The 26710-nt window shown below is 44.1% G+C and overlaps 1 protein-coding gene across 1 annotated transcript in view; it reads right to left on the minus strand.

Annotated features, from left to right (window-relative positions):
• The window catches only part of SEMA5A (semaphorin 5A), a 449566-nt gene that overhangs the window by 107419 nt on the left and 315437 nt on the right, over window positions 1–26710 (minus strand). The window contains exons 9-11 of the mRNA XM_019662395.1: window positions 22225–22510; window positions 18400–18535; window positions 10926–11130 (exon numbers count right to left, since the gene is read on the minus strand). Coding sequence (XP_019517940.1) covers window positions 10926–11130; window positions 18400–18535; window positions 22225–22510 — 627 coding nt within the window. The remainder of the gene's footprint in view (window positions 1–10925; window positions 11131–18399; window positions 18536–22224; window positions 22511–26710) is intronic.

The raw sequence follows: 26710 nt of genomic DNA on the forward strand, positions 1-26710 counted from the left end.
GCAGATGTGCATTGCCAATAACTGCACCACCATCCAGCTGTTTACCCAAATCACAGCTGGCTGGCGGCATCCTGTGCTGTGTTCACTCACCAGGAGAACTGGGGAGTGTGCTTGTGTTTCTTCTCAAGGGTTCAGGGTGGGAACTACATTAGTAGGTACACCTCACTCCCTATACCTTAGCGCCATTACAGGCCTGTCAACTGTCTTCCTTTGACACTAAGGGATTTCTCTATCCACATCTCTTCTTTGCAAAGAAATGATGGGGTGTTTTTGCTTCCGGTCACTCTGCTGTGTAAGGACTTCTAGGAGAAAGTCCATACGTAACATCATCGTTAATCATGTTTCATCTTGCAGTGGGGACCACACTTACTCCTTCCTACTCCTTTTGATGCACTGCTGTCTGCTTTAGAATTTAATTATCCAGAGGCCAAGGCCTAGACCTGCTTAGTGTTGGTTGGTCATTATTGCCAGGCAAAGTTCATATAGATAAGTCAGCAAGGACAGCAGAATGTGCTAGATGGAAAATGAAAGAGGAAGACGTTCAAAACCAAGGCAAAAACGATCCTACAAGTAGTGTGACTGCTGTGATCAGATGTGGCTCCCCTTTGGCCCAAGCGACGTGACACCGATGCAGAGCCCCCAGCCCCATGTGCTGCATGTTAGAGGAAACTGTTACAGAAAGGTTTACTCTGGAGGCTGCATTCCCTTCAAGGGATGAGAGATGACAGCACGCTGGCCGCCTGTGTGGAGCCGAGGTGTCCTCGCGCAAAGATTCGATCTGTTAACACATCACAACACAATCAAATTATTCCAGATTTTATGGTCCCAGGAAGAATTTTGTTTTGTGATTTAACAGCTTAGGGAATGACTGCGGTGGGCCAGTGGGCAGCCACTTCCCACGTTACTCTAATGCCCACCAGCGATGTGGCGGTGGCGGTGGCAACGTGGAGCTAGGAAGTTCTGTACCTTGCATTCCCAAAGGAATCACAAAACCCCTCCACAGAGGTTCACGTCAAGCCCGCATCGCGGACAGCCTCTCGCGCAGGCATCCTGAATGCTCCCCAGGAGTCCTGGAATAACTGGGTGTCCCCTAGGGGAGAGATGCAGTCGCCTCACTGCTCGTCGGTGAGGTCAGATGGACTTCCGGACAGGGTGTCTATCTCTCCAAGAGTCAGGAGGAGGACACGCAACCTGGTCACAGTATACAGGAAGGAAGGAGTAGGGGGTATAGATGACAGGAGGGTGCCAGCAGAGGTGGCGATGGCCCCGGCATTTTTAATGTTATCATGTAGAGATTTTTTTGTTTATTCAGTTTTGATTCATGGGGGAATTAATTGCCATGAGATAAGATGGCATTTCCCCCTGTCCTCCTGTACACTGCAGGATTTTTTTTCAGTGCATATATTTGCTCATGGAGCACTAGAACCAATGGGAAATGATTTCATTCCGCCACAAGCACGTCAGTCAGGTCTAGATAAGCAGACAGAGCCAATAATCAATGCAATTGGGCAGCTCCCACTGGAGGAAAAGCTGTTTTCCCCTTTTCACATGAACAGCACTAGTAACTGCAGGAGTAGCTGTTCACCCCAAGGAGAACCATTTAAATTTTAAACTCTCAAGATTGAGACTTACATTTAGAGGTTTTCCTGTTTTGTTTTAGGTGGGGGTGGACAGCATGTGCGGGGCGGGGATATCCACGAGGCCTCCTACGGCAGGCAGATTTCTAAAATGGGCTCCATGATAATGTAGTCCCCTCCCCCTGAGTGGCCAGGCCTGAATGTGTTGATGGTGTGGCACTCCAGTACTTAGGTGACATTATATGGCAACAGAGAAGGGATTTTGCAGATATCATTAAGGATCCAAATAAGTTGGTTTTGACTTAATCAAGGTAGAATTGTCTTTTGTGGGACTGGCTTAATCAGGTGAAGGCACTTAAAAGAGGGAGTGGAGCCCTGCCCCTCCCCCACTACCCCCCCAAGGAGAAAGGCTCCATGTGCAGGCTGGAGTGAGAGGTCATGTGGAGGAGCTGCAGGCAGCCTGTAGGACATGAGATTGGCCTCTGCCAACAACCTGAGTGACCTTGGGAGCAGATTCATCACCTGGCAAGCCTTCAGATGAGACTGCAGTCCCACCTAACATCTCAACTGCAGCAGTGAGGCCCTGAGCAATGCCCAGGACTCCAACCCATGGAAACTGTGAGAAACTTAATGTAAGTTGTTTAAAACTGGTAATATTATGATAATGCGTTACACAACAATACAAAACGAATACATTTCAGAATATCCAATTTAACACCCCATTGAACTGTTTGTAAAGCTGAGTATCTCCTGTGGTCAGCTGCCCTGCTGCTACTGGAAACACAGGCTACTTCTTCCGGCATATGTGACTGTCCCGTCCCACAGCTGATGGTGTCAGTGGGCCTCTGTCCCATGTGTGGCCACCGTGCAAGCTGACCAGCAACCTTCAGGATGGTCTGGCCCGGAGTCCTCTGCACAGTGAGAATAACAGCGATTCGGTAGACAGGTCAGATTGTCTCTCAGGAAAGTGAATCAAGAAACTCAGAGAGAAGTGACTACTGATGGGGCAGCAGAAACAAGTATCTTTACAATACAACCATTACTTGAAATAACCTGCGGAAGTTTTCCTTGTCACCAAGAGAACCAACCTCTTTCACGTTAAACATAATGGCCCAGTAAGGACTATAATCTCGGTCTTATCCATTGGGTAGGTACTGATGGGATTGGGCTCTTCCAACAGCCACCCAACAAATCACACAACAGACTGGAAGGAGCAGAAGCAGCACTGACTTAAAATTGATTCCTTAGGAGAACAGTATGTAAACCTATTTGAACAAATATATAGCCATTTGGAAACCAGAAGATCAGGCTAATGTCTCTTTGGAACTGAGTTCAGCGTGCAAGTCATGGGAAGTGAAAGCAGGGGACAAGAACAACAAGATGACTTATCCTACGGCTTTTAAGATGCTCTTCTAATTTGCAGCTGCAAGATGAAGTCATAGGAAACAGTGACATCCAAACTTGCCTGAGGTTGTCATATGTAGTGGTGGTGACGTGGGGGGAGGGGTTTGTTCCTGACATCCCTCACCTGAGTATCTGGAGGGCTCAAATCTGAAGGAAATGTGATTGTATGTATCTCCTTAACCACTTCCTGAAATTAGCACCTTGACTTTACCTTCACTGAGGACTCAGTTTTTCATCTTTATTCATAACTACGGTGAACACCAACAGCATTCCCATGTGAAGCTATATCCTGAGATGCCCCTGAGGCTTTCTTCATTCTGCTGGCCCCTAGGAGCACCCTCCTTGGTCACTGAATTCCTCTAGGAGAGGCAGACCGTGACATCTGCTAGGTGATCTTAAATGACCATCTCTGTCTCACAAGTTACTAAAGATTGTGTGGATTTTCATTTTAATGCCCAACCCAAGTATCCTAATAGAACTTTAAAACTAAGCATAGAACAAAGGAAAAGACCACACGGGGCTGCATGTCCCATCTAATCATCCAGCATTTGGGATTTATTAGGTATCCCAGTATAATTTGAGTTTGAGCTCTGATATCTATAAATGCCCCAGGATATCTCATATTATATTTGAGCTTACATGAAGGTAAATCAAGTAAACTGAAACTTGCAGATTGCCACATTCAGTACTGAGAAAATTGATGGTCTGTCTTACAGTGATAGAAGTTAGATACATTCCTTGAAAAGTAATTTTCTTTTACTACTTAGTTGATTATATGCTCATCATGGAAAAAATAGAAAAAAACATACAGAACTTTATTATGCAAGCTTAAATACTGGTAGCACCTCCACTCTTGAATGTTTTTCATAAAATATAATCATCAGACTCTGTATTGGACACAGGAAACACTTTCAGTTATATTCAGTTTGTATACTTAGATCTACCACAGTGGCCCCTAAAGTAAAAAATATATATATATATTTTATCCATAGATAGATGACAGATAGACAGATGATAGACAGAATAGAATCTCTTTTAACCCTCGGTTGGGTGCAAATGATCTCATAGATTCATTGCACACAAATTTTCAAATATCTAACAGTTAACTTAAGTATTGTAACTTATCGCTTCCATATCTTCCCCCTCTACAGTATCGCCAGGTGTGTTTGTGACTTAGTACAGTAAAGACATATTTCATAGTGGCATCTTTGTGTACAATGAATCTGTGAGCTCAGTTGTGCCCGATGGAGGGTTAAGACATGAGCATTTTGGATGAAGAGGAGTAGCTAACAAGTGTCAGTAATAATCGTAAAATGCATTGAATGTATTCACCAAAATCAATGAAATGGATGAGACTGGAGAAGCCATTTAATTGGAAGTTTTATTACCTATGAAGACCTACATTCTTAAGATCAACAGGAAAAATCCTCTTGTAATAACACTTGCAGATTCATATTCAAGTAGGTCTTCTCATAACCGAATTATCCAGGATGAAAATATCTGGTAAAACTTCTTAAGCAAGTTCCTCAGCTACACGTTCTGGTAACTGGTCCTCCCCATCAGACTTGCCTGATGAAGTTTTCATGTAGAAAGTGGTTTGAATGTTCCTTTGCAGGACTAGAGACCTAGATTTCACATAACAAGAAAACCTGGGGCACTGGGAGCATATTACTCAAATCTTTTTGGAGTTATGATATCATCATTTCACACAGGAACAATAATACACTAACTAGGTTTTTGTATAAGCAGGAGGGAAGCCAGTTTGGGAATTGGAGGCTATTGTGCTTAATCCCAGTAACTGTCAAGAAACCTAAAGGAGTTGTATCAAAACTGCGTTAGGCAGAATTTATATGAAAAGATGAGTACAGAGAAAGAGTTTGCATTTCTTTTCCCCACACTGCTTTACTTCCTAGGGCGACTTTCAGTCAATCCTGATCATGTGAAACATGAAAGAAGAAGGTAGGAAGATTGGGCCTAAAACAAAGAAAAGCAGGAGCGAAAGCAGACCGAGAAGAAAACAGCAAAATCAGCTGCTCCATAAAAATAGAAATAAATAGCTTCACATTTAAAGTAATTTGGGCTATTTACTAATTCATAGCATGTAACTTCATATTATTTTGTGGTTGAAGAACGAGGCATAAGCTACTAAAATTATTCAGAGAACCTGTTTAAAATGAAACTCATTAAAATACAAGAACTTATGTTCCTATATTTAGTTTTAAAACAAAACAATTAGTTGTGTTGATGCCATTTTAAGTGGTTTGGCATGTATGAAGTTGTTTTCAACAGTAGACTTTTCATTTTAATTGGGCCTGACATAAACTAATACTAAAGGGCTAATTTTGTTCATTGAGTGCAGAACATTGAGAAATGTCAGGGGAGCAGAAGGGAGCCAGGCTACCCTTTAAATTTGGCTGGAAGACCAGATGCGAAGGGGAAAGTGATACCCCAGCTGAATTAGGGGCCTGGGCTGATGTCGAGTGCCACGTTCGGGACGGCTTAGAGCAACCAAAATGTATTATCTCACAGTTCTGGGGGCTGGAAGTCTGCAGTCAAGATGGCCGGGCGTCCATGCTCCCTCGAGACTCTGGGTAGCATCCCTCCTTCTCTCTTCTAGTTTCTAGTGATGGCCTTCCAATGCCTGCCTGTTGTCCCATGTCACTGATTCTCCCTGTGTGTTAACAGTTTACCGTACTCCAGTAGGATTTAACTAATGACATCTGGAGAAACCCTATTTCCAAGTAAGGTCACATTCTAAGATACTGACAAGTGAGCGCTTCAACACATCTTTTGGTGGGGACACAATTTAACCCCTAACACCAGGTAACTGGGATTTTCCTACATTGCTATTACTCACTGCAATTATTCTCAAAACTCATTAAATTTGATCACACAAGCACTTAAACTCCATAAGGTTCCCTTTTAGCCGATGGGAACTCCTTACATAAATGGGCACATACAGAACAAAGTGAAATTAGGTTTGGATTTCCAATTTCCAGTGAAAGGACAGAATTTGGAGTGACCATAAATAATCTTTCCAGAACAGTATTTTCATAATTCAATGCTTGCTTGTGACAAATTGATTATAAGTCCTGAGGGAGATGACTGTTAGTGATGGCAACAGTCAATGAATTACTTAATTGTTGGTGCCCGAAAGGGTTTCCCTAGGGCAGTGGTTCTCAACCTGTGGGTCGCGACCCCTTTGGGGGTCGAACGACCCTTTCACAGGGGTCGCCTAAGACCATCGGAAAACACATATTTTTGATGGTCTTAGGAACCGAGACACCGCTCCTCTATCTGTCTCCAGGCGGGTCCGCCCACATGCAGATACGCCCACATACGAGTACCTGGCTTCAAGACAAAATTTCATTAATTTGTAATTAGAAATAAATATTTCACAATATATTGTTTTTGTGATTAATCACTATGCTTTAATTATGTTCAATTTGTAACAATGAAAATACATCCTGCATATCAGATATTTACATTACGATTCATAACAGTAGCAAAATTACAGTTATAGAGTAGCAACGAAAATAATTTTATGGTTGGGGGTCACCACAACATGAGGAACTGTTATTAGGCGGTCGCGGCATTAGGAAGGTTGAGACCCACTGCTCTAGGGTTTCTCAAGCCTTACGAATCTGGTGCAAGGAAGCGTTGAGGCCTGCCCCTCACTCAGCTGTGCCTTCTTCCTCTCTTAGAGAGGGGCCCAAAGGCTTGAGAAGTAAGTGCTGGGAGAAACTACACACAGGACTACAACAAAGTCAGGGATGGATGGGGTTTGAGCTTTTGTTGAGCTCGTTACCAATGGTTATTTACAGAAGAAACTTCTAGGCTATATTGGAGATTGTTTATGTGATTTTCCTATAAGCTCATTTTGGAAGCATTACTGATTTGTGGATTTTAGTAATGATCGGCAGCAAGTAACAATAAGAATGCTGAGCTCTATTGGGAAGAGAAGGAAGCGGGAGTGGGGAGAGGTAGGGTGGAGCCGTTGGTTGTACTCTGGTCCTGACAAAGCTAAGTGGGAGATGACAGGGGTCAGCTGTGGGCTCCCATCTGCACCAGTGAGGCGTCTCCTTTCTCTGTCCTCAGGTCCCGCTGACCCTGACCCCTGGGGTCCCTCAGGACCTCACCTATTTCGTGACCCCTCCTCCTGCTCCTCCTGTCCCCCATCTCATTCAGAGTCCCATCAGGAACTGTAAACTTCCTAAAAGCCAGGTCCACGGGGACTAATCTCCACTGGAAATGGCCAAGGTGGGACATTCCAAAGAGCTCAAGTCCTTGAAAGTGAATTTCAGTCTTTACCTCCCTCCTCTTGAAAATCATTAAACACAACAGATCTCACTTGTTACCCTTAGAAAAGACTTCTTAACATGGAAACCCTCGCTTCCCCTATTCTTTCTTCCTGCTTTATGTCCACACCCCCCACATTTAATGTAACTTTACTTTGTTGTCTCTCTCTCTTTCTCTTTCCTGCCCTTTCCTTCTCTCTCTCTCTCTCTCTCTCTCTCTCTCTCTCTCTCTCTCTCTCTCTCTCTCTCTCTCTCTCTCTCTCTCTCTCTTTCTCTCTCTCTCTCTCTCTCTTTCTCTCTCTAGACCACCTACCTTTTTCTTTTTTCATTTGCAGGTATTTTTTTCTCCTGAATACATAAATAATTCGTTCTTTATCATTGGAATTCAAAAACTTAACCTGACTACACCTAGTGCTCATTTATTCTGAATCAATATTGTTCAAACGTGGTGTGCTTTCAAATTTTCCGACTCATTTCTTCCTTTATTTTAGGGAAGTCATTCCTGGTACATTTGCCTGTCCTTGCTCAGGCCACCAAATTTTATTAGAGATAATTTATGACCCTAAATAATTTTTTTAGCCTGATATATATTTAATCATTCTGAATTAGCTTGTTGCATCTTAAAGCATTTTCTTTCAAATCAAGTCACAGCTGTGCTGCCTACGAGTTAGGAAATCATACCAGCAACTACCGAAAGGAAGAGTGAACATGTCTGATAAGCTCACACTGGATAACAGATTTCATATCTGCATCACCAACACCCAGGAGCCAATCACAATGCCACTGCCTAACCAGAGAGAGCAGCAAGGTGCATCCCTTAGAGAGACATCCTAGGTCAAGAAAACCATTATTTCATCTACAACAGCACTGCTTGAATATGGTCCAGAAATGCAGTGTTATGTTCCTGGGAGCCTCTCAGAAATACCAACTCTGCACTGAATCAGGATCTCATGGGGTGGGGCTTGGGAACCTGAATGTCCACATGTCTTCCAGGTGAGTTTTATCCATGCTCAAGTTGAACAAACAATGGTCTAAAATAGTACTCTAGAAATTACAAAGGTTTGAATTAAGGGAATAGATAGTTATGGAAAAAGAAATGATTAGCAGAGGTGGCAGACGGTTCATAGTGCCTGAATATGAGCAAGAAAGAGAACATGGGAGAAGCATCAGAGCTGGGCAATAAAGACATTCATTCAATTACAGACACACTGGAATTGAAACTTGCAAAATAAGAGATCTCCTCCTAATAGTATTAATCAGTGTCATCAGAGATAAATGAGAAGTACCAGAGCTTGGTTGAGGCATGAAATATGGAATTTATACAGGCCGAGTTAGTTAGAATTATCAAGCCAGTCTAAGCAAAATTAAATACCATCTGTGGTATTTCCAGCTACCAGTAGAACTCTTAGCTGTAACCCTGAGTAACTGAATGTGGTCCGGAGCAGGCCTCTCTTCAGGACACCATGTATCCATGGTCATTTCCCTGCTGGAAGGGACCTCACCCACTACAAACTCCTCCCCGTGAGCTTAACCATCACCCTGACCAATGAGCCATGGAAACTCCAGAAGAGTTCTCTGCATGGCATTTCCCCCCATGTCCCAACCTGTGACTTGAGTTAGTCACATCTTCATGTATGCCATGATTCAATTTGTACATAAGCAGAAGCATAAAACAAAAGCAAAAAATCAAGTGTGTCGAACAACGTGAATCTCTGTGACACATATTTGCGGAATGGCATGTGTGTATCATTATCGGCATCAGAAATGCAAACCTGGAGACAGGCTCAGGCGGCCTGAGCAAGTTCCCTCCTATACTGTGGGAGGGGCTTGGGCTAGGGGATAGGCGGATGGAGATCAATCAAAACAGACTTGGGCATGCAAGTTTCTTCAAGGCTGTACTGTTTAAAAAGCCATGGATGTTGACTGCAATTTTTTTCTCAGATCTATAATTTATCTAAGTTGGTCTATTTTGAGTTGATTTAGATTCTGTTCAAACATATCATTTGTGTCCTTCCCAAATTTCATGTTGAAGTCCTAATCTTCAAAGCAATGGTATTTGGAGGTGGCGCCTTAGCGAGGTAATTAGGGCATGAGGGTGGAGCCCTTGTGAATGGGATTAGTGCCCTTATAAGGAGAGACAGGAGAGAGCCGGTCTCTGTCTCCACCACGCGAGGACACAGCAAGAAGGTGGCCATCTATAAACCAGGAAGATGGCTTTTACCAGGAAACAAATGGAATGGCACCTTGATCTTGGACTTCCAGCCTTCAGAGCTAAGAAACAGATTTCTGTTGTGTAAGCCACTGTGTCCATGGTATTTTGTTATAGCAGCCTGAGCTGAGATACTCCTCAAAACTAAAGTAGAAGGAGACTGCCATTGGAGCCACCAGGAGCTCACAGCGGGAGCCAGCATCACCTTGTTGGGCTTGGTTGTGGGACAGGTCAGGACCTTCAGGGCGAGGCCTCAGACTGCTCTGCACTGACCCACCCCCCAGGCCTGCTCAGGGCGAGCCGCATCTCCCCTTCCTCACCTCCCTTCCCGTATTGATGAGGAACTCAACAGCCCCCTAGAATCCCATGCTCTACTCTCTGTGGCATCAACCAGAGCATTTATAAAAAAAACAGTAGAAAGCCTTCTGGGAAAGTCCCATTCATTCATTCCACAACCTACCAAGTGCCACGCATTCTGTGGGACATTCAGGATAAAAATGGCAGAAAAAGAGACGGCTCCTTCCTATGCTCCAGTGAGCAACAGACGCTGCCATGGGATGGTAATTCTATCTTCTCTTAAAACAAACAACACACTTGACCTCCCATCCACTTAGGCTGCCATATCAATCCTCTACCAGCCTTCACTGAATAGCTTCTGGAAGCCTCACTCATATAGTTATTTCCACCGAACTTCCTCCATTGTCCCTCCCTGTCCTCCCTGGTCCTCCCTCAGACTGATTGTCAGAGGCACCAGTGGCTCCTTTGGAGATCTGATGGTCACACCTCTGCCCTAACTTTACCTGACCACATGGGGGCGCCGTCCACAGCTGACCACGCCTGCGTCTCTCACCTTCCGGTTCCCTCCTTATGCAAGGCCAGCACTTTCTTCTCAGTCAGCTCTTGGCTTGAATGTCACCTCCTGGGAGAAGCCAACCTTCACGAGCAAGTACGGGAGCCTCGCTGGCTCTCGCCACCACATCCCTTTACTCACATCCACTGCATACGCTTGTCATCAGCTCGCCAGTGTTTCCCTTAGTGGTTGGCTTATTACGTGATGTCCCCATTAGGGTGGAAGCGTCTAGGGTGATAGTTCACCCAGCAGTGTCCTCTAACAAATTCCATTGTCTTAAGTAATCCAAATTAAACATGGAAGAAAAGACTTACTTTATGAGAAGTTTAGGAACAACCGTTAAGAAGTCAGACATTGTCTTTCCAATTAAAATTATGATGAATGTACTTAAAAATAGGAGTGCAACAGAGATTTCCCACAAGCAGCACAGAGGATGAGGAAGGAAGATAAGGGAGCATTGTGCTTTGCTGCTTGTGAGGAAAGCAGACAGACCCAAAGCTTGACATTGAAATTGCATGCTCGGAATGCATTCAGAACAGGAAATCAGGAGACGGTAGAACACGCCGCTGAGCGGGGCCAGCTCCTACCTGTGGCCAAGTAGATGATGTGGATGAGCGCGTCCCTGGCCTGCACCACATCCACGGCCACGTGGGAAAAGCGGCTGTTGTCCTCCATGAAGGCCGGCACTGCGGTCACCGGCTGCACCACCTCGTGCATCAGGAGGAACTTCTGGGCGTCCTGCAGGTTCCTCTCTGTCAGGTTCACGTACAGGCCCTGGTCCACCGTGCCGCACTGCAAGGGAAAGCAGGCTGTGACTGGGCCAGACGCCCCGCGAGATGCTGGTTTGTCACCTGGGTCGCTGCCGTGTGCACATGCGCCTGCTTCTCCTGTTTCCCCAAAGGCTCATCCGTGGAGCCCCTCCCAATTTAGATCTGAACTTACACTTGGGGTGTCTCCCAACTCCATCATAAATGGGCGATCAGGAGTGAAAAACATACAGTATGAAAGTCTTTGCTGACTTTAATTTGAATGGTGTTTGCATAAAAACTCCTCAGCCTCTGCTGAGTCACTTGGGAGCTGTGTGTCTAAGTGCATATTATTACGTCCGTCTGATAAGTCAGGTACCCAGATTGAAGATGCAGCAATCAAACACATCACATAGATTTATTAGTTTTCCTACTGGAGCTGTGGGTCTATAAGCAAGATATGGATTCCACGGAGAGAGAATGAGGTCATTTTAATCTGCAAATTACATAATATTGTTCTAATATCATTCTCATGGGCTGCAGAAACAATGTGCTGCCCTCACTGCTGTGTGCTCATATTCCAAGCTAGAAAAAACAAAAATTTTCTTTACAATTTAGTAATAGAAATAACATGGCAATTTTGCAAAAAGAAGGGAAAAGGAGATAAAAGGAGGGAGGCAGATAGGGGAGAGAAGAGTGTAAAGAAAGAAAGTAGAAGGAAGAAGGAAGGAAGGAAAGAGATTTTTAGATTGGGGAAATACAAGAAGATGAATCTGAGATACATAGGGAAAAAAATCGGCCCGGAATTTGCTGAGAATTGATTTCCGAGCTGTGTTGTGAAGAAGCTGGGAGGTGTGACAGACGTTGGTTTTTGGCAAGGATGAGATAAAAAGAGGGTAGAAAAGAACAAAGCTTTCCTGGGGCAGAGCACAGAACCAGAAAATTACCACCAACCTTCTTCATTTTTTTCATAAACTTTAAATCCTGGAACCAATATAGGCTGATCCTCAGCAGAACTTCATGTAAGTAGGTTTGATGGAAAAGAATTTCCCTGTCCATACACTCCGAAACCACTATTTATAACACGTCATTTCTAATACTTGGTTTTAGAACAGGTGAGTGGTGCAAAGTGTAAGATGAAAATTGCTTTTTTAAAACAGATGGTATTTTTGCAGCCCTTGATAAAATGCCCTACGTGCCATAAAATGATAGGCCAGTTGTAGAATTAGAGAGTCTTGGGCTGAAATGGATTTTGAGTCTGGTCCAATGCATAGCTGAATGTCACATCCTTGCAGGGCAGCCCATGTGCCTGGCGACGGGACCACATGACATGTGGTCAGGTGAGGGGCTCAGCTCAGTCACCCAGGAGCAGAGTGGTCTCAGGGGAGGCACTGCTTGTCAGCCTCTGTCTCTGCAACAGAGTGAAATGCTGGCTCTCCCTGACTCTAAATCCTAGCCTGTATTTTCCCAGTGGCCTTCAGGCTAAGAGCTCCTGCTATAGATATGCTAATTATTAGAGAAAATTCTGCTTGAGGCTTGAGTTTTGGGAAGAAAAGCCCCTTGTTAGAAGGTGCGTCTCCCAAAGAGGTAAGGAAATATGTACAAAATAATGACTTCATCAAAGACTTGCAGGAACCTCAAGACCGGACTCAGATGAGCAGGGGTCAACTGACCTACAAAGAGGTTTCAAGATGCAGAGCTTTCCCTTGGATCACTGTTGGTGCCCAGATGTGCGTGGTTGTCAGTCACCTCTTGCCATTCCTCTTCTCCCTTCCCTTGGCATAAAAGAAGCCTGAATTCTCTCTTAATATGGATTTGATGGACCTTGAAGGCCCCCATCTTCTCGACTGGGCACCTTCTTCATCGATAAACATTCCCTTACTCCAAACTCTGATATCTTGAGTATTGGCCATTTGAAGTGTGGAGCACAAGAAGTTTTGGACCGGTAAGGTAACATCACTGCCTATACAGTGACTAGAAAAAACACTTACTCTGCTCACTTCTCAGGGCTGTGTGGGACCCACTGAGATAACCAGTGGAGAGCATTTATAAATTAATTGCAAGTGCTTGTAAACGACAAGGCACGAGACAGCGTGCCTGGCACAGAGAAGCCATTCGACCATGGCAAGTGGTCAATGCACTCATTGAGTAGCAGGACAGCAATTCTATGGTTCATTGAGCTGTGGTGGCCAGAGGAAAATGAATGAATAAATAAAAGAAGGAAGGAATCAATGGGTGAATACACTAGCAGTTGCTGTTTGAGCAGGAGGCTGTTCTAGAAGGTTTTACATAATTATTCTATTTAATAGTAAATCTTGGAGGACTGGGACATTGCGTGCAAGCCAATGTGTTACAAAGGGAAGGAGAGCTCTACAGGGCTTGGTCTGAAGTCTATACACCTGAGTTCTAATTCTGAGAATGACTTGGTGTTTGGCAATTTACTCTTCTTGGAATCAAAGGCCATACATAGGTACAGGTGGCAAGTAGCTATCTGTCTGCTGGGTGAGGGTTTGCACACAGGTTTTGTTTTGTACACACAGTTTTTTTGTTTGACTGACATAAAAAAAACCTGGAGGCATAAAGTTGAGAACCTCTCACTGTTGAGGAACCTGGAGAGCTGGGAGACCCGGAGGCCTCAATGGGCTGGGGCTGCATCGCAGGACCAATGACCATCCGTTTCTACTCCTAGACCCCATGTCTTATTTAAGTCATAAACCTGTGATATTGTGATTTATAATAAGAAATGCACCTTTCATCTTCTTTCCAGTTTCTGGCACAGAGCTCCTAACAATTTTGGAATTTCCTAAGTGATGACAGGGATAAAGGTGTTTTTTGTTATGTTAACGAGGTGACTTTTGGAAAGCACCTAAGGATGGGGGCTGGTTGCCCAAGGAACCAGTCATGTGATTATGGGGCTGGAACTTTTCATCTCACTGCCCTCTGAGGAGGGGAGGGCTGGAGTTTGATTTCAATCACCAATGGCCAACGATTTAATCAATCAAACCTATGCAATGAAACCTCCATAAAAACCCAAGCTGACAGAGGTTCGGAGAGTTTCAGAAAACTTCTGGGTTGGAGAACACGTGGAGGTGCAGGGAGAGTGCCGTGCTTGGAGAGAGCATGGAAGCTCCTCACCCTTTCCCCTCACCTTGTCCTATACATCTCTTTTATCAGGCTGTTCCTGAGTTATGTCCTCTCATAATAAACTGGTAATCTAATAAGTAAAATGTTTCATGGAGTTCAGCGAGCCACTGGAGCAAATTAATAGAACTCAAGGAGGGGATGGCTGTAACCTCCTATCTATAGCGTCTAGAGCAGATTGGTCAGAAGCAAGGTTGAAACCCTGGCCTTGAGATTGTCACCTAAAGAAGGGGAGGGGGAGGCTTTAACCTGTGGGATCTAATTCTATCTGCAGGTAAGTGATGTCAGAATGGAGTTGAATTGTAGGGCACCCTGATGGTACTGGAATATAGCTTGGAGGTATGGGAAAAACTCCCACACACTGGAATTGGCCAAAATCATGAGCCAGAAACTGGTTTGGAACTATACTCTACAAAGTCTTGGACTCTTTTCCCAGCCTATAATGAATATCCCACCCAAGGGTTCTTTTTCAAATATTTTGAAAGCTATTTGAATTTTTCAGAACATATTTATTAGATCATATGTCACCCACCTAGCTCTCTAGTGAGCTGCAAATTCTCTAGCTGTGCCTTATATACTGGGCTCCCCCAGTGTCTGTGTGAAACCCTGGAGACTCTGTACAAGAGGAAAACAATAAAAGTAGTAAAAGTTATTGTCCTCATGTGGCTTACAACCCACAATGGTTGTCTTGTTAACATCTCTGAAGGGAATAAGGTCAACAGTTTTTTGTTATTTACTTTAAGTACAACAGATCTATATTCATCCTAACTCACAGGTGCTTGGATGTCAAGTCCACAATTACCTAACCTCATGCTGAGGATGCTTGATTTTCATGGTACCCTTCCTCCTGTCTTCCTGCAAACATGCATTATGTATCAAAGTGTCCTGATGACATGGTTAAGTCCCCTTATATGGTCCTCCAGCAAAGGCTGCCTCATCTGCCTGACCATTGTTGAGGGTCTCTTTCCCATTTCAGCGCCATCATTTGTGATGGGTGGTAATCAAACCTGAAAAATAATTGCATGGTCTGTCCCACCCCAGCTGTGCTACTGGGTCTGAGTGATGTTTTCTGGTAGTGCCTGATGCTTTTCTTAGAGAGGCCTAGAGTCTGGATGACTGTGGGGGCTGCAGCCTCTAGCAGGGCTGGATTCTACAGCACCATCTGCAGTGGTTTCTAGATGGCTACTGATATATAGGGGTTGTTGTTTTATTATTGTTTTCAGTTGAGATGTCTGTATTAAATCTTGAAAGATTATGCAGTGTCCTCCTAATCCATTTTTCTTCCTGACCCTCAGTCATGCCTCTGCTCCTTTAATTAATTAGCTACTTCTAGTACATAAGTGCTGCATAAAATCCCAAATGTCAGTACGCACACAAGACTAAAACAATCTAATCACTTCTCACTGTTGATTATTGCAAACAAAGGCCCTTTATGCATGACTAGTGGAGGAATCCTTAGTTCAGCCATATTCCCACTCTGTGCCAGTCTAGATGGTCCCATGAATGTCAGGAAGGATGCTATGCTCGCATGGTCATCAAACATGGTAAGCCCAAAGAAAACACTCGGTACACATTTGTACTAGGAGTTGTACAAAGAATCATCAGAGTCTCTAACTTCAGTTCCCCACAAATCTTACATTCTACCCAAAGAAGGCAAGCTCAGCAAAATGAGCCTTCTGACTGACGTCAGAGCCACATTTCTACACACTTCATTTATTATACCGCATGGACCTACTCCCACCTCATCAATGTGAGTAAACCTTTCAGTGTGACACTGGCATTTTAAAACCAGATGCCCATGGCCTTAAGAAATAGGGAATTTGCTGTGTGCTACAAATATATCCAAGCCCAGGGGCTAGAAGTTATCCACTGCCTGGGGGTGGGAAGGTGTCACAGAGTGTTGTAAGTCACTGTTCATTGTGAAGACTTCTGCGGTAGAAGTGTCACAACATGAAAAGTACACTACAAATTTATGGGGCATCTTTGTTAATTTTTTTTTAAACTTTGGGATTTTACACTGGACTTTCTTAAAAGGGAATGGTATATTTCACCTTCAGGATTTTACAAAGCGTCTTTTTTTTTTTTTTTTTTTACAAAGCGTCTTTTTAAACAGTCACGTTTCACCCCATCATCTGGGAACAAGGGTGAAATTTAGGTGCAGAGACTCGATGAAGGGGCCAAGAGTCAGTGTTCAGTCAATAAATATGTAAACCATCAACCCACATGTCATCAGGAAGTGTGACTACTGCATATGCAGTTCCCACTGAAATGTAAGCTCGCCTGACTCAGAACAGGACTGTCTCTCTCCATTACTGGGCTTCCTTATTAGCAAGCCTGGGATCATAAATATAAATCTGATCACTCGGTTTCCTAATTTATCAGGTGTGGCTAATGATGCTCATGTTACAGACTTGCTGAGAGGAGGAAAGATGACAAAGTACATAAGGCATTTACAACGTGATACCCAGATGGCACCCAGTAACTGTTCCCTCAGAGACACCCCCGTCATGTACGTTAAACAGTAAACAATGCACATTAATTGACATTATCAAAATGTATTCCTAAAATATCCCTGTGCATGTGTATCCCTCCTTCCTCATGGTGCTGATGAAAATGTGAGTGTGATGCTAAATAATGTACCTATAAAGCAGAAAATGGTAACAGAGGGTATGTAAACCACCCACCTTAGTCCCAACCCCATGCTCTTTAAGAAAACACAAAGAACTCTTTCAGAACAATTAGAATTGAAGGGTCTCTGCCCAAGTCCAAGTACAGTATAAAACAATTGAACCTTTCCATACCCTCAGTTTTCTCAAAAGCCAAGGTTTATATGGGTTTGGATGACAAACCAACCAGAATTTGGAGACCTGGACACAGGACCCAGGTCAGGCGCTGATTCATTAGGGTAGCTAATTAGTTAGGGTCCTTTAGTTGGAAGAGGTTGGAGCTTTGCATCTGAGGACCAGTGTTGGGATTCCCGCTCAGCCACCGATCCTGAGTCCTTGGCCAGATCATCTGCCCTGAGGCTCAGCGCCCTTCTCTGTGTGGGGGAGAAGTGCAATGATCATAACACTGTTGCCAGCACGTAACATGATGCATGAGCCACTGAGCACCATTGTCTAGAACTGTGTGGTGCTAAACCTTACATCCACAGGGAGAATGGTGATATCATGAAAGCTCTTGTCAGAAGAGAGGCCATCAAGGGAAGCCTGCTATTATGGACTGAAGGTTTGTATCTCCCCCAAATTCTTATGTTGCAGCCCTAATCCTCAATGTGGCTGCATTTGGAGGTGGAGCCTCCAAGGAAGTAATTAAGATTAAATGAGGCCACCACATGTACTAAAGAATGGCCACGTGAGGACACAGCAAGAAGGTAGCCATCTACAAGCCAGACACAGAGCCCTCACCACAAACAGAATCAGCCAGCACTTTGATCATGGACTTCCAGCCTCCAGAACTGTGAGAAAATACATTTCTTTTGTTTAAGCCCTCCAGTCTGTGGCACTGTGTTATGGCGGCCAAACAGACTCATACACCCGCTGACTGACCGAACATGGGTAAGTCGCTGAATCTCACTGCGTCTCAACTTCCTCTGCATGTTGGGAGATGGAAGTAAGTGACGTACAGAGCCCTTTAGAGTTTGAACATCTATAATTTTGGGTTTTATGAATGAATGGCCTCCATCTGCGCTTTTTCCCTCTCAGCTGCCCATCACATCCCATTTACCCCATTAGGAAATCTCGCCACAGTCGCCAATTAGAGCTCTGATTCTGTTTGTGTGTCTTCACGGCTCTGTGCCCCGGGCCCCATTCATCACAGCATCATTCATTAGGGATTAGAGCTTTTGGGGACACAGAACCCACCATCATTAGTACTAACTGAAGCTTGGATGCCCAACCTGCTGCATTATGCTAGCCTTTCTCAGTCTAGCCTCAGGCGTCACAGCTGACAAAAGGCCCTTTTTGGTCCAGGCCCCTCAGCTGACAAAAGGATTGTCTATTCACATGAGCCAAGCCAAGTGTGGGGCTGTCCCACAAGAGGTCGTGAGAGCTCACAGCTGCCTGTGCAGGGGCCAGGCACCGGGGTTTGAGTGGTCCCGGCCTTACTCCAAGAGGCTTCTGCATCGTTCTGGGGGGATGACTGAGAGTAGTGCCCCTTCGCCCCCTGAAATTACCTGGAAGTTGGGGTTGGGGTTGGGATACGGCAGCCAGGCAGAGCGGGAGTTCTCCTGGTACTTGAAGGGGCCATTGAAGGCCTGCGAGATGGCGCTCAGGTTGAAGACACACACAGCAGAGGCTGCGATGCTGTTCCTGGGGAGGCAACGAAGAGGAAGAGGAGGGTGAGAAGGCCCCACAGTAACCGCCATCCTCCCCACAGCCCCTGGGACACCGCCCAGAGCCAGCACCTTCCAGAGACACTCAAGATCACAGCCTCCTGAATGACCCAGGGACGAAGTGGGGGTGGTGAATGGTTTCTTCGTGGAGGAACAAACGCTTCAGTACAGAAACAAGGATATTTAGCAGTTATGACACTTGTAATCCTCCTGCAGGGGATTAATTCACTCAGCCACAACCAAAGTGACAAAGGATTTGGAAGAGCTGTGTGTTACACCGTTTAAATTCTGGAGGAAAAAGGCTTCCTCGTCCAGGGGCTGGGGCCTCTCACCACTCAGCCCAGCACAGCTCCCGCCCTGACCGCTTATCTGGCTCCTTCAGGGGGCTTCTTTTTAAATCCACAGAGATGTGTGCTTATTTGTTTGTAAACCTTTTAAAAAATAATCAACTAAAGGCAATTTGCAAAAAGTGCCTGTCAGAAAAATGTGAGATCGCACTGACTTGTAGGAAATCTTGCTGCTGTGGTTTGGAATTCAAGTTCTAAGTGATGGGCTCAGAAGTTCAGTGCCCTTTTACTAAGTGTGCAAAGAGCAAAAGACTTTTTGGGTTAAATAAATCTGCTTTTTGAGCACAGCTCTGGTTTTAAATTTTCATGATATTGCTCTTAGCAAATATAAGTCCATTCATCAAGTGTTTTTCCTGAATCAAAGGAGACTTCATAGGACTCCTAAACAGAAATATCTGCCTTACACTTGGTTTATCTGATGAATACTGGCTGCGTGCTGAACATCATTCTAGAGGCTTTACAAATTCCAATTCACTCAATCTCCGTAAGGTAAGGGGCAGTCACTAATAAGGAAAAGTTCACTGCATTCACTCACTCAGAACCAGGCTGGGCCAGTGTCTGGTGTCAGCCCAGAGTCCACCGGGATGTCCAGAGGCAGCCAGTGTGAGCATCCCTGATAGGTGTTTGGGGACACTTCTGCCCAACTCCTGGTGAGCAGAGTACCCCCCACACACACACACACACACACTTCTGCCTTCCCTCTGCCCTTTCATTTGCTGTGATCTGAGAGGTGTGGAGATTAAGGGCACAAGTGACTCCATTGTAGACCTTCCTCACCCTCCTCCTGGGATGGCTCTGCCTGTCAGAATTACATCCCCTCCTACACCTACCCATCCCTGCAGGCAGGTGAGGCCAGCCCAGGTCATGACCTTGTGGCTAAGTCTCTTTAAACCTGGGGTCAGTACTCATAAATCCATTTGGTGAACAGACCTCCTACTGTGTGTCACCACCAGGCCTTCGTCAGTCATCAGGGTCATACTGTGGCTTTCATTTAATGTTCCATGTTATTTCTGAACTTGTTCAGAGCCCAGGTGGGTAAAAGTGGAGGTAGAACTCTTGGTGAGCCCAACAATAGGGGAACTTAAAGTGTGCTTCCTTAGTCTACTGAGTCATGGGGAGAAAGGGAGAGACATTCTCCTAGCTCTTCATATCCTAAGGAGGGAAGATAAATCAAAACCTTCATCCTTCCCCACTCCCACCCTTACCATCTATGGGGTGGTACTATCTGTGAGCCACCATTTTCACATATCCCATAAAACAAAGGCTAAACCTTTAGGGACTCTTGGCAGGAGTGTGCCAGGTCCTGCAGCCCCTCTCATGTCCGTGGGGTTGAGAAAACCACACAGTCCCAGGAACAAATGGAGTTAGAACAGCAACCTTACCGCCATTCCCCAGTGCTGAGAGACCTTGAGGGATACACAGAGGCAACCCAAAACTGTGAGCAAACGTACCAGAAAGCCAGCCATAGCATTTTATGGGCATCTCATTCAGAGATACGAAATAACTGACTATCTCTGATTGCCATTTCCGTTCAGTTTTGAACAAGTCTTGTCAAGAATATGGTCATCTGTTGACAGGGTAAGATCAAGGCTGAGACAGGAGAGGGATGAGAGGTGGGACATACTGTGGGATCAGAGATGGACATATCTCCACTTTTGTTTCCCAGATCCAGGGAGAATAGTATTTGAGGGAGAAAGGGAAGGTTGAGAGATTTTGCCTCTGCTAGTATAGATGCTACATGTTGGATGACTTCCCACAAGACGGGTGTTTACATCACAAAACAAATAGTCTAGAATGGTCTGAAACTTATTTTTGCGAGTATCCAAATTGACCATTCACCATCTTGGGATGGTGCAGACACAGTAGTTATATCACTTTTAAAATTGGTCATTTTTGCCCAGAGCCAGCGGGATGAACAACTCAGGAAGCCAAGCTCCCATTGTGGGCAAAACTGATGTCCACTGACCCATGAAACATTCATCTTGTGTGTCCTACACTGCTTCTTAAACAAGGTTTTGGGAAGCAAATCAACTTCAGAAACTATGCATTGATTTTTTTTTTTAAAGAAACTTATCAAGTACAGAAAATAACCTCTGGGGTTGAAAACCAGACTTCCAATAAAGATGGTCATGGTGGGGTGGGGGGCGGATGGGGAGCCATCCATTTTAGTCTTATTTTTTCCAACTTCATGTCAGAAAGAAGACTCTTCATGGAGTAAATGTTATTATCAAGCAAAAGTTAACACATGAGCTCAGAAGTGCAAAGATCAGGAGGAAAATGTGAGACGTTTCCCAACATGCAGGGCGGTCCCCACGGCTAAGCCTGGGACAATCCCAGACAAACCAGGATGGTTGATCATCCTCGCTCATTTATCAGCACTTTCAACCTACACTGATTTAGACCCCTTACTGTGGATGCAAATATTGGACTTTTGTCCCAACTGGCAGGTCCCCAGATTAGAGATTTCCAAGGTGATTCAAATCAGAACCTACCCTGCAGAATTTTCATGATCACTGACAATGCTGAGGAAAGTGGAGCTCAGAGTCTCAGAGTTGCGATTCAATTTGTGACTCCTGGGGCTGGGGTGTGATCTTGTGGAGTCCTATCACAGCACACTGGCTAAGAATGGAAAGTGAGTGGGGTTGTGCTACATTCCACCAGATCAGCGTGAGTGAAAGGTCAGAAAACTTCACATGCTTTACCTAGTCCAATGCTGTCAATTCTGAAGCTAGGAGTATCTCCTCTCAAGAGAAAAAAAATGCTATTATTTTTTCAAAAGTATTTTAAAAGCATAGCCATCATTTTAGAAATGCCTGCTACCTTAGCGGTCCTGCAGCACAATGGCTTACAAAGCAGCTGTGGAAAATGGGCATGTGGGTTTCATTTACGAGTGGGGGTTTGGGCAAGAGTCACATTATCTCAAAGATCAGGCTTTCCAGACAACACTGCTCTCATTACACACAAATGTATGTAAAAAAATAAATAAATCTAATAATGTTCTAGCATTTCTGGATACCCTGGCAAATCAGGAAGGAAAAATTCACAGTAGAATAATTAGATGATTAAAATCTTTTGATTAGCTTTCTTTTCCTAATACCAGTCTCAGAAATCATAGATCTTTGTGTAACATTTAATCATACTCAAAAAAAAAAGGAAAAAAAAGAAAAGAAAAAGAAAAAAGAAATAGAAACAGAAAAAAAAATGGATGTTAGCCCAGTAAAATAAGAAAGATTTCTTTTAAACCACAAAGGTCAAAAAACAGTAGGCTCATTGAGAAGGCGTAGGATAGCAGGGGAGGCAATTACTTCCAGCTACGTACACGTTGGTGGTAAAGATGCCGTAGATCAAATCCAGCTCAGGCAGGAAGAACGTGCCCTGAAGTTCATTGTAGTAAAAGGGGACCTCGCCGGGGCGGGAGCAGTTCAGGCGGGCTTTCATGAACGTGGTCCAGGTGTCCTCCAGCAGGAAGCGCCCCCCAATGTCATTCTTGCAGACCCGGGCAGCTCTGGAGAACACGGTTTTCCCACAGTCGTGCTCCACGGCATTTTCTCGGAAAAAGAAGTAGGTGAAATTCCCGATGTCATAAGATGACACGAAGTTTGGTTCTGGAAACAACAGGAAAGGAGAGTCTCAACATCTGTATGATATTTCTGTATGTCTTGCCTGCTCAGTATCTCTTCCAAGGAGACTTGGTTGTGTGCAGACGTCTTATAGGGTGACTGGAAGGCCCTGTGAGCATGTAATGATTTGTGCTACTGGGTGGAACTCGGCACACAAATTCTAAATGGCAGGAAATCGCTGGCATAATTCCACAGGTGAGCAGTCTGACTTAATGCAACATCAAGTTAACATGACATCAATACCATAAAAAACGGGCAGCAAAGATTTGCAGTATTTTTTAAGGCAATACCTATTTATTACTTTATTTGTATAGTCCTACATAACCTTCAGAGAGAGAGAGAAAGAAAATAAGATTAAAAGGATGAACTGTGCTTCAGAATATAGGAGTGTAGTATTGTATCATTTGTATACCAGACAACAAAATTCTTTCATTTTACTTACATACTTATGTATGACTTATACAATGTATGTGCTTTTATTAAGGACTTTAAAATGTTTTTCGTTTGTGAAAACAGAAACAAAATTGAAACTGTGAGGCTAGTGTCCTGAATTAGCTTCAGCAATTCCCGTTACTATGGTGACCACACAACTGAGGATTAACCCTTTCCTTTTTTCTGGGTTTCCAGGGAATCCATGTAGAAAAAGGAAGTATACTGAGATTGAGTTACTGACCTGCACATTTTTGGTCACATAATTAGCTTAAACATAGAGATTTAGAAACGACAAAAGTATGGTAAAACCTTTACTTAGTCACCAAACTCATAGGAAATCTATGAATTATGTAGACTGGCAGCTGAATTTTATATACATCATTGGAAGTGTTATCTTCGTCACTTCCTGTTTGAGCCCATCAATAATAGAGTGGATGCCCTTTCAGACACAGATATGCCCTAATATTTATCTTTAAAAACTCTAATAAACAGGTTTGATTCTTTCTCTTTTTTCTATTGCTAAGAGTTTTTCATTCTATCAGCAAGGGTCTGAATTTTATGGTGCAATTAGGATAATGTGGCAATAGCCTTTGGTGTTCAAAATTAATGGGAAGATACACACAACAATTATATGCACAACAACACATTTCAGGGATGATTAGTTTTTGGGGGCAATTCAACTGGCCTTGTACTTTGCCAGATCCAATCAGATGGCACCAATAGACATGTTATTGGCAGAACAACTAAAAATATGTTTGACTACAAGATGGCTCATTCATGTTTAGAGTGAGACACACAACAGGCTGACCTAAGGTCTGAAATGTAGACATTGATGTAGAGGCCGACACGAAGGTGGCACTGAGTATTCCACTATTCGGCCCAGAAAGACCGTTGCTAGATTTTAATTGATATAGACACATATTTTATATATATATATATATATATATATATATATATATATATATATTCAATGTCATTACAAAATGTTTCAATTTAATTTAACTTCACATTCTAAAAATGTAACAAATATTCTAAATTGTGCACATGGTGAGCTTTTCTCTTCAGTCCATTATATTGTTCTTAAGTCAATATCAAGTAATACAAAGAGAATTCAGTAAAAAAATGGTTTTAATTTAAAAACTGCCAAACATACTATTAGATCACTGCTGCTTTAACCTGAAATGGATATTTATAAAACCAAACTCTGGATTGCATTAAAACGCCTGAGATGGAAAGTAGATATATTTACTGTTGCAGGATGCTTCAATATTCTGGAGAGAGGCTCATAGAACAGGGGACTGCATGTCTCTAATTTGTAGGTTTTGGAACATAAGATGAAATATTGGGGGGATTTTTGTATCTGTGTTTACCATGAGGCTCCAAAAGAGAAACGCTTCCTGTCACATACCCCAAAAACCAAGATATGGAAGAAGTTCAAAACTATATTTGCTTTCTGAAGAATATATTCATCTGTATATCTAATTCTAAAGAGAAGACCCAATCATTTAGACTAGGCCTTGCACCCAAATTCATAAACCAGGCTACAGTTTGATCATTGCACTGAAAACAAACAAACAAAATAACCACCATTGGCAGTAATAACAACAAACTACCTTATATTCAATGGAGAAAATAAAGAGAGAATTGCAGGGCTAGGTGTGTCTTGCCCGGGACCGGGGTTCCCAGCACATGTGGATGAGGTGTGAGGCAAGGTGTGAGTCCACCAGATTTATCAAACACCCTCCCTGCTGCCTACTTCTGCTACTAACTTGGGGACACACAGCATGAAAACCACATGGTAAATATCTCTGGTGTGTAGGAAGTCTTGAGCAGGAAAATGAGAAGCTACAAAGGTACAAAGACCTGTCATGGTTTCTTCTGGCTCGAGGTTGGGTCTATAATTTTAAAATACCTGTAGAGTGCTAAGGCCGCTGTGCCTGGTTCTGTGCTCATGACACTCACAGGAACCATAGGGGTGGGTGCAGTGTCACTCCTCCGTTTCACAGATGAAGACACGACAGCCGAGAGGTTTACTAATCTGTCCAAGTTCACACAATTAGCAATGGGGCCGGGGGCGGGGTGTATACCTCCGATCCTGACAGCCCGGCCTCAGAGCCTACACGCTTATCACACGGCACTGACAAACATAATGCGCTGCATGAGAACAAACAATTCTGTTAAGAATAAGATGAGCAATTCTGGGCAAAGCTTTAGAAGCCAAAGTGATGAGCAGGTTTACTCAGGAGTGGGGGGAAGAGGTTTCAGAACCAACTAGAGAGGAAGACAAACACCCAGGTGAAACTTAACTCTGCAGCTCTTAGGGACGTCAGGAGTGACACAGAAAGAAAAGAAAGCAGGAGAAAGGAGCCAGCAGCCCAAGAGCTTACACAACAAGAATACTGTTGGGATGCGACTGCATCAGCCCCAGAGATGGTGTTTCAAATGGCACCCGCCATAGTCCCAGAGTGTCAACATGACTAGTTCATGTTCATTGTCCATGTCACTGAACAACCAAATACAGACGCCACATGTAAAGGGGACGCTAAGGTCAAGCAGATCAGTCCACAGCTTCCTCCTTCCATCGAGAGCCCCCGATATCTCTCCAAGCTACCCTAAGCCAATTTTACAACAGGGAGACAAGGGCCGTTTTTCATAGAAAGGCTCAAATACATTTTCCTGCTGAGAAAACACGGGGACAGCATGGCTCAGCGTGCGGTGTACGCTGTCCTCTAGTTGACCACACATTACAGGCTGCCTTCGCCAGGGCGCTAAGCTGCACTTGGAAGCACAGCCTGCTGCCTTGCCGCGGTCCTTCGGGGACTCTGCCGGGTCCCTCCCTGTGACCACGACAAAGTCAGGAAGCTCCAGTCCTGGGAAAGCAGAGCCTTTTGAAACCAGCACCCTGTTCCTTTTCCAAAGACAGCAAGAAAAGCAGGAATAATTGTCAAACAAGCAGTCAAATGTCTCTTGCATTTATAGATATAAAGCTGGAGGGAGGAGACGTTTGATTCTCACCAGGCAGGATATTAGAATAAGATGCATATTGTTTCCTTTCCACTATTCAAGTTCTGTCTCTGGTTAAAATGCAACTCCCCACAAAGCAGTATCTGTCACTCCTGAGCGAACTGAACAAGTTATAAATCAGGCATTGCCTTCTTGTGTACAATGAGGCGAGTGCATGAAAAAGAGATGGAGGGGCCCTCTCTTCACGAGTATTATTAGAACTACAAAGGAACAGATGAAGGTGTGCTGCTAATTCGGCATAAAAACAGACGTGAGTATCTGTTAGCTTATTAAAGCATATGCCTGAAGAAGCTGCTTTCTCATGCTTGCAGTACACACTGAGTTATGGGTTGCAGTGCTGTACACAATGTATCATGTGACAAGAAGACTCATGTTTCATGACATTAGAACTGTGATTTTACACCTTTCCTGACATCACAGTGATCAAGCCGATGGGAGTGCTGAGAGGAGACCCACAGCGTTAAGTGAGCACGGTGATGAGAAGAGCAGACGCATCAATATGTGTGAGAAGATTTTGGCCACGGGAAGCCAGACGCTGAACACGCGAATGCATCCTTCCTCTCCATGCCCCTCCCGTCCCGGTGCCCGCCGCATCCACCGTGTTCCGATGGTTCAAGTGCGCGATGGGCCAGGCCACCGATAGGCTCCTGATATAGACATGTTTGTCTACACTGATGAGAGTGGACGCTAAAGACAAATAAGCATTCCAATTTTCCTACTCTACAAAAA

This window comes from Hipposideros armiger, unplaced genomic scaffold, assembly GCF_001890085.2.
Source record: "Hipposideros armiger isolate ML-2016 unplaced genomic scaffold, ASM189008v1 scaffold_374, whole genome shotgun sequence".
Taxonomy (NCBI): Eukaryota; Metazoa; Chordata; class Mammalia; order Chiroptera; family Hipposideridae; genus Hipposideros; species Hipposideros armiger.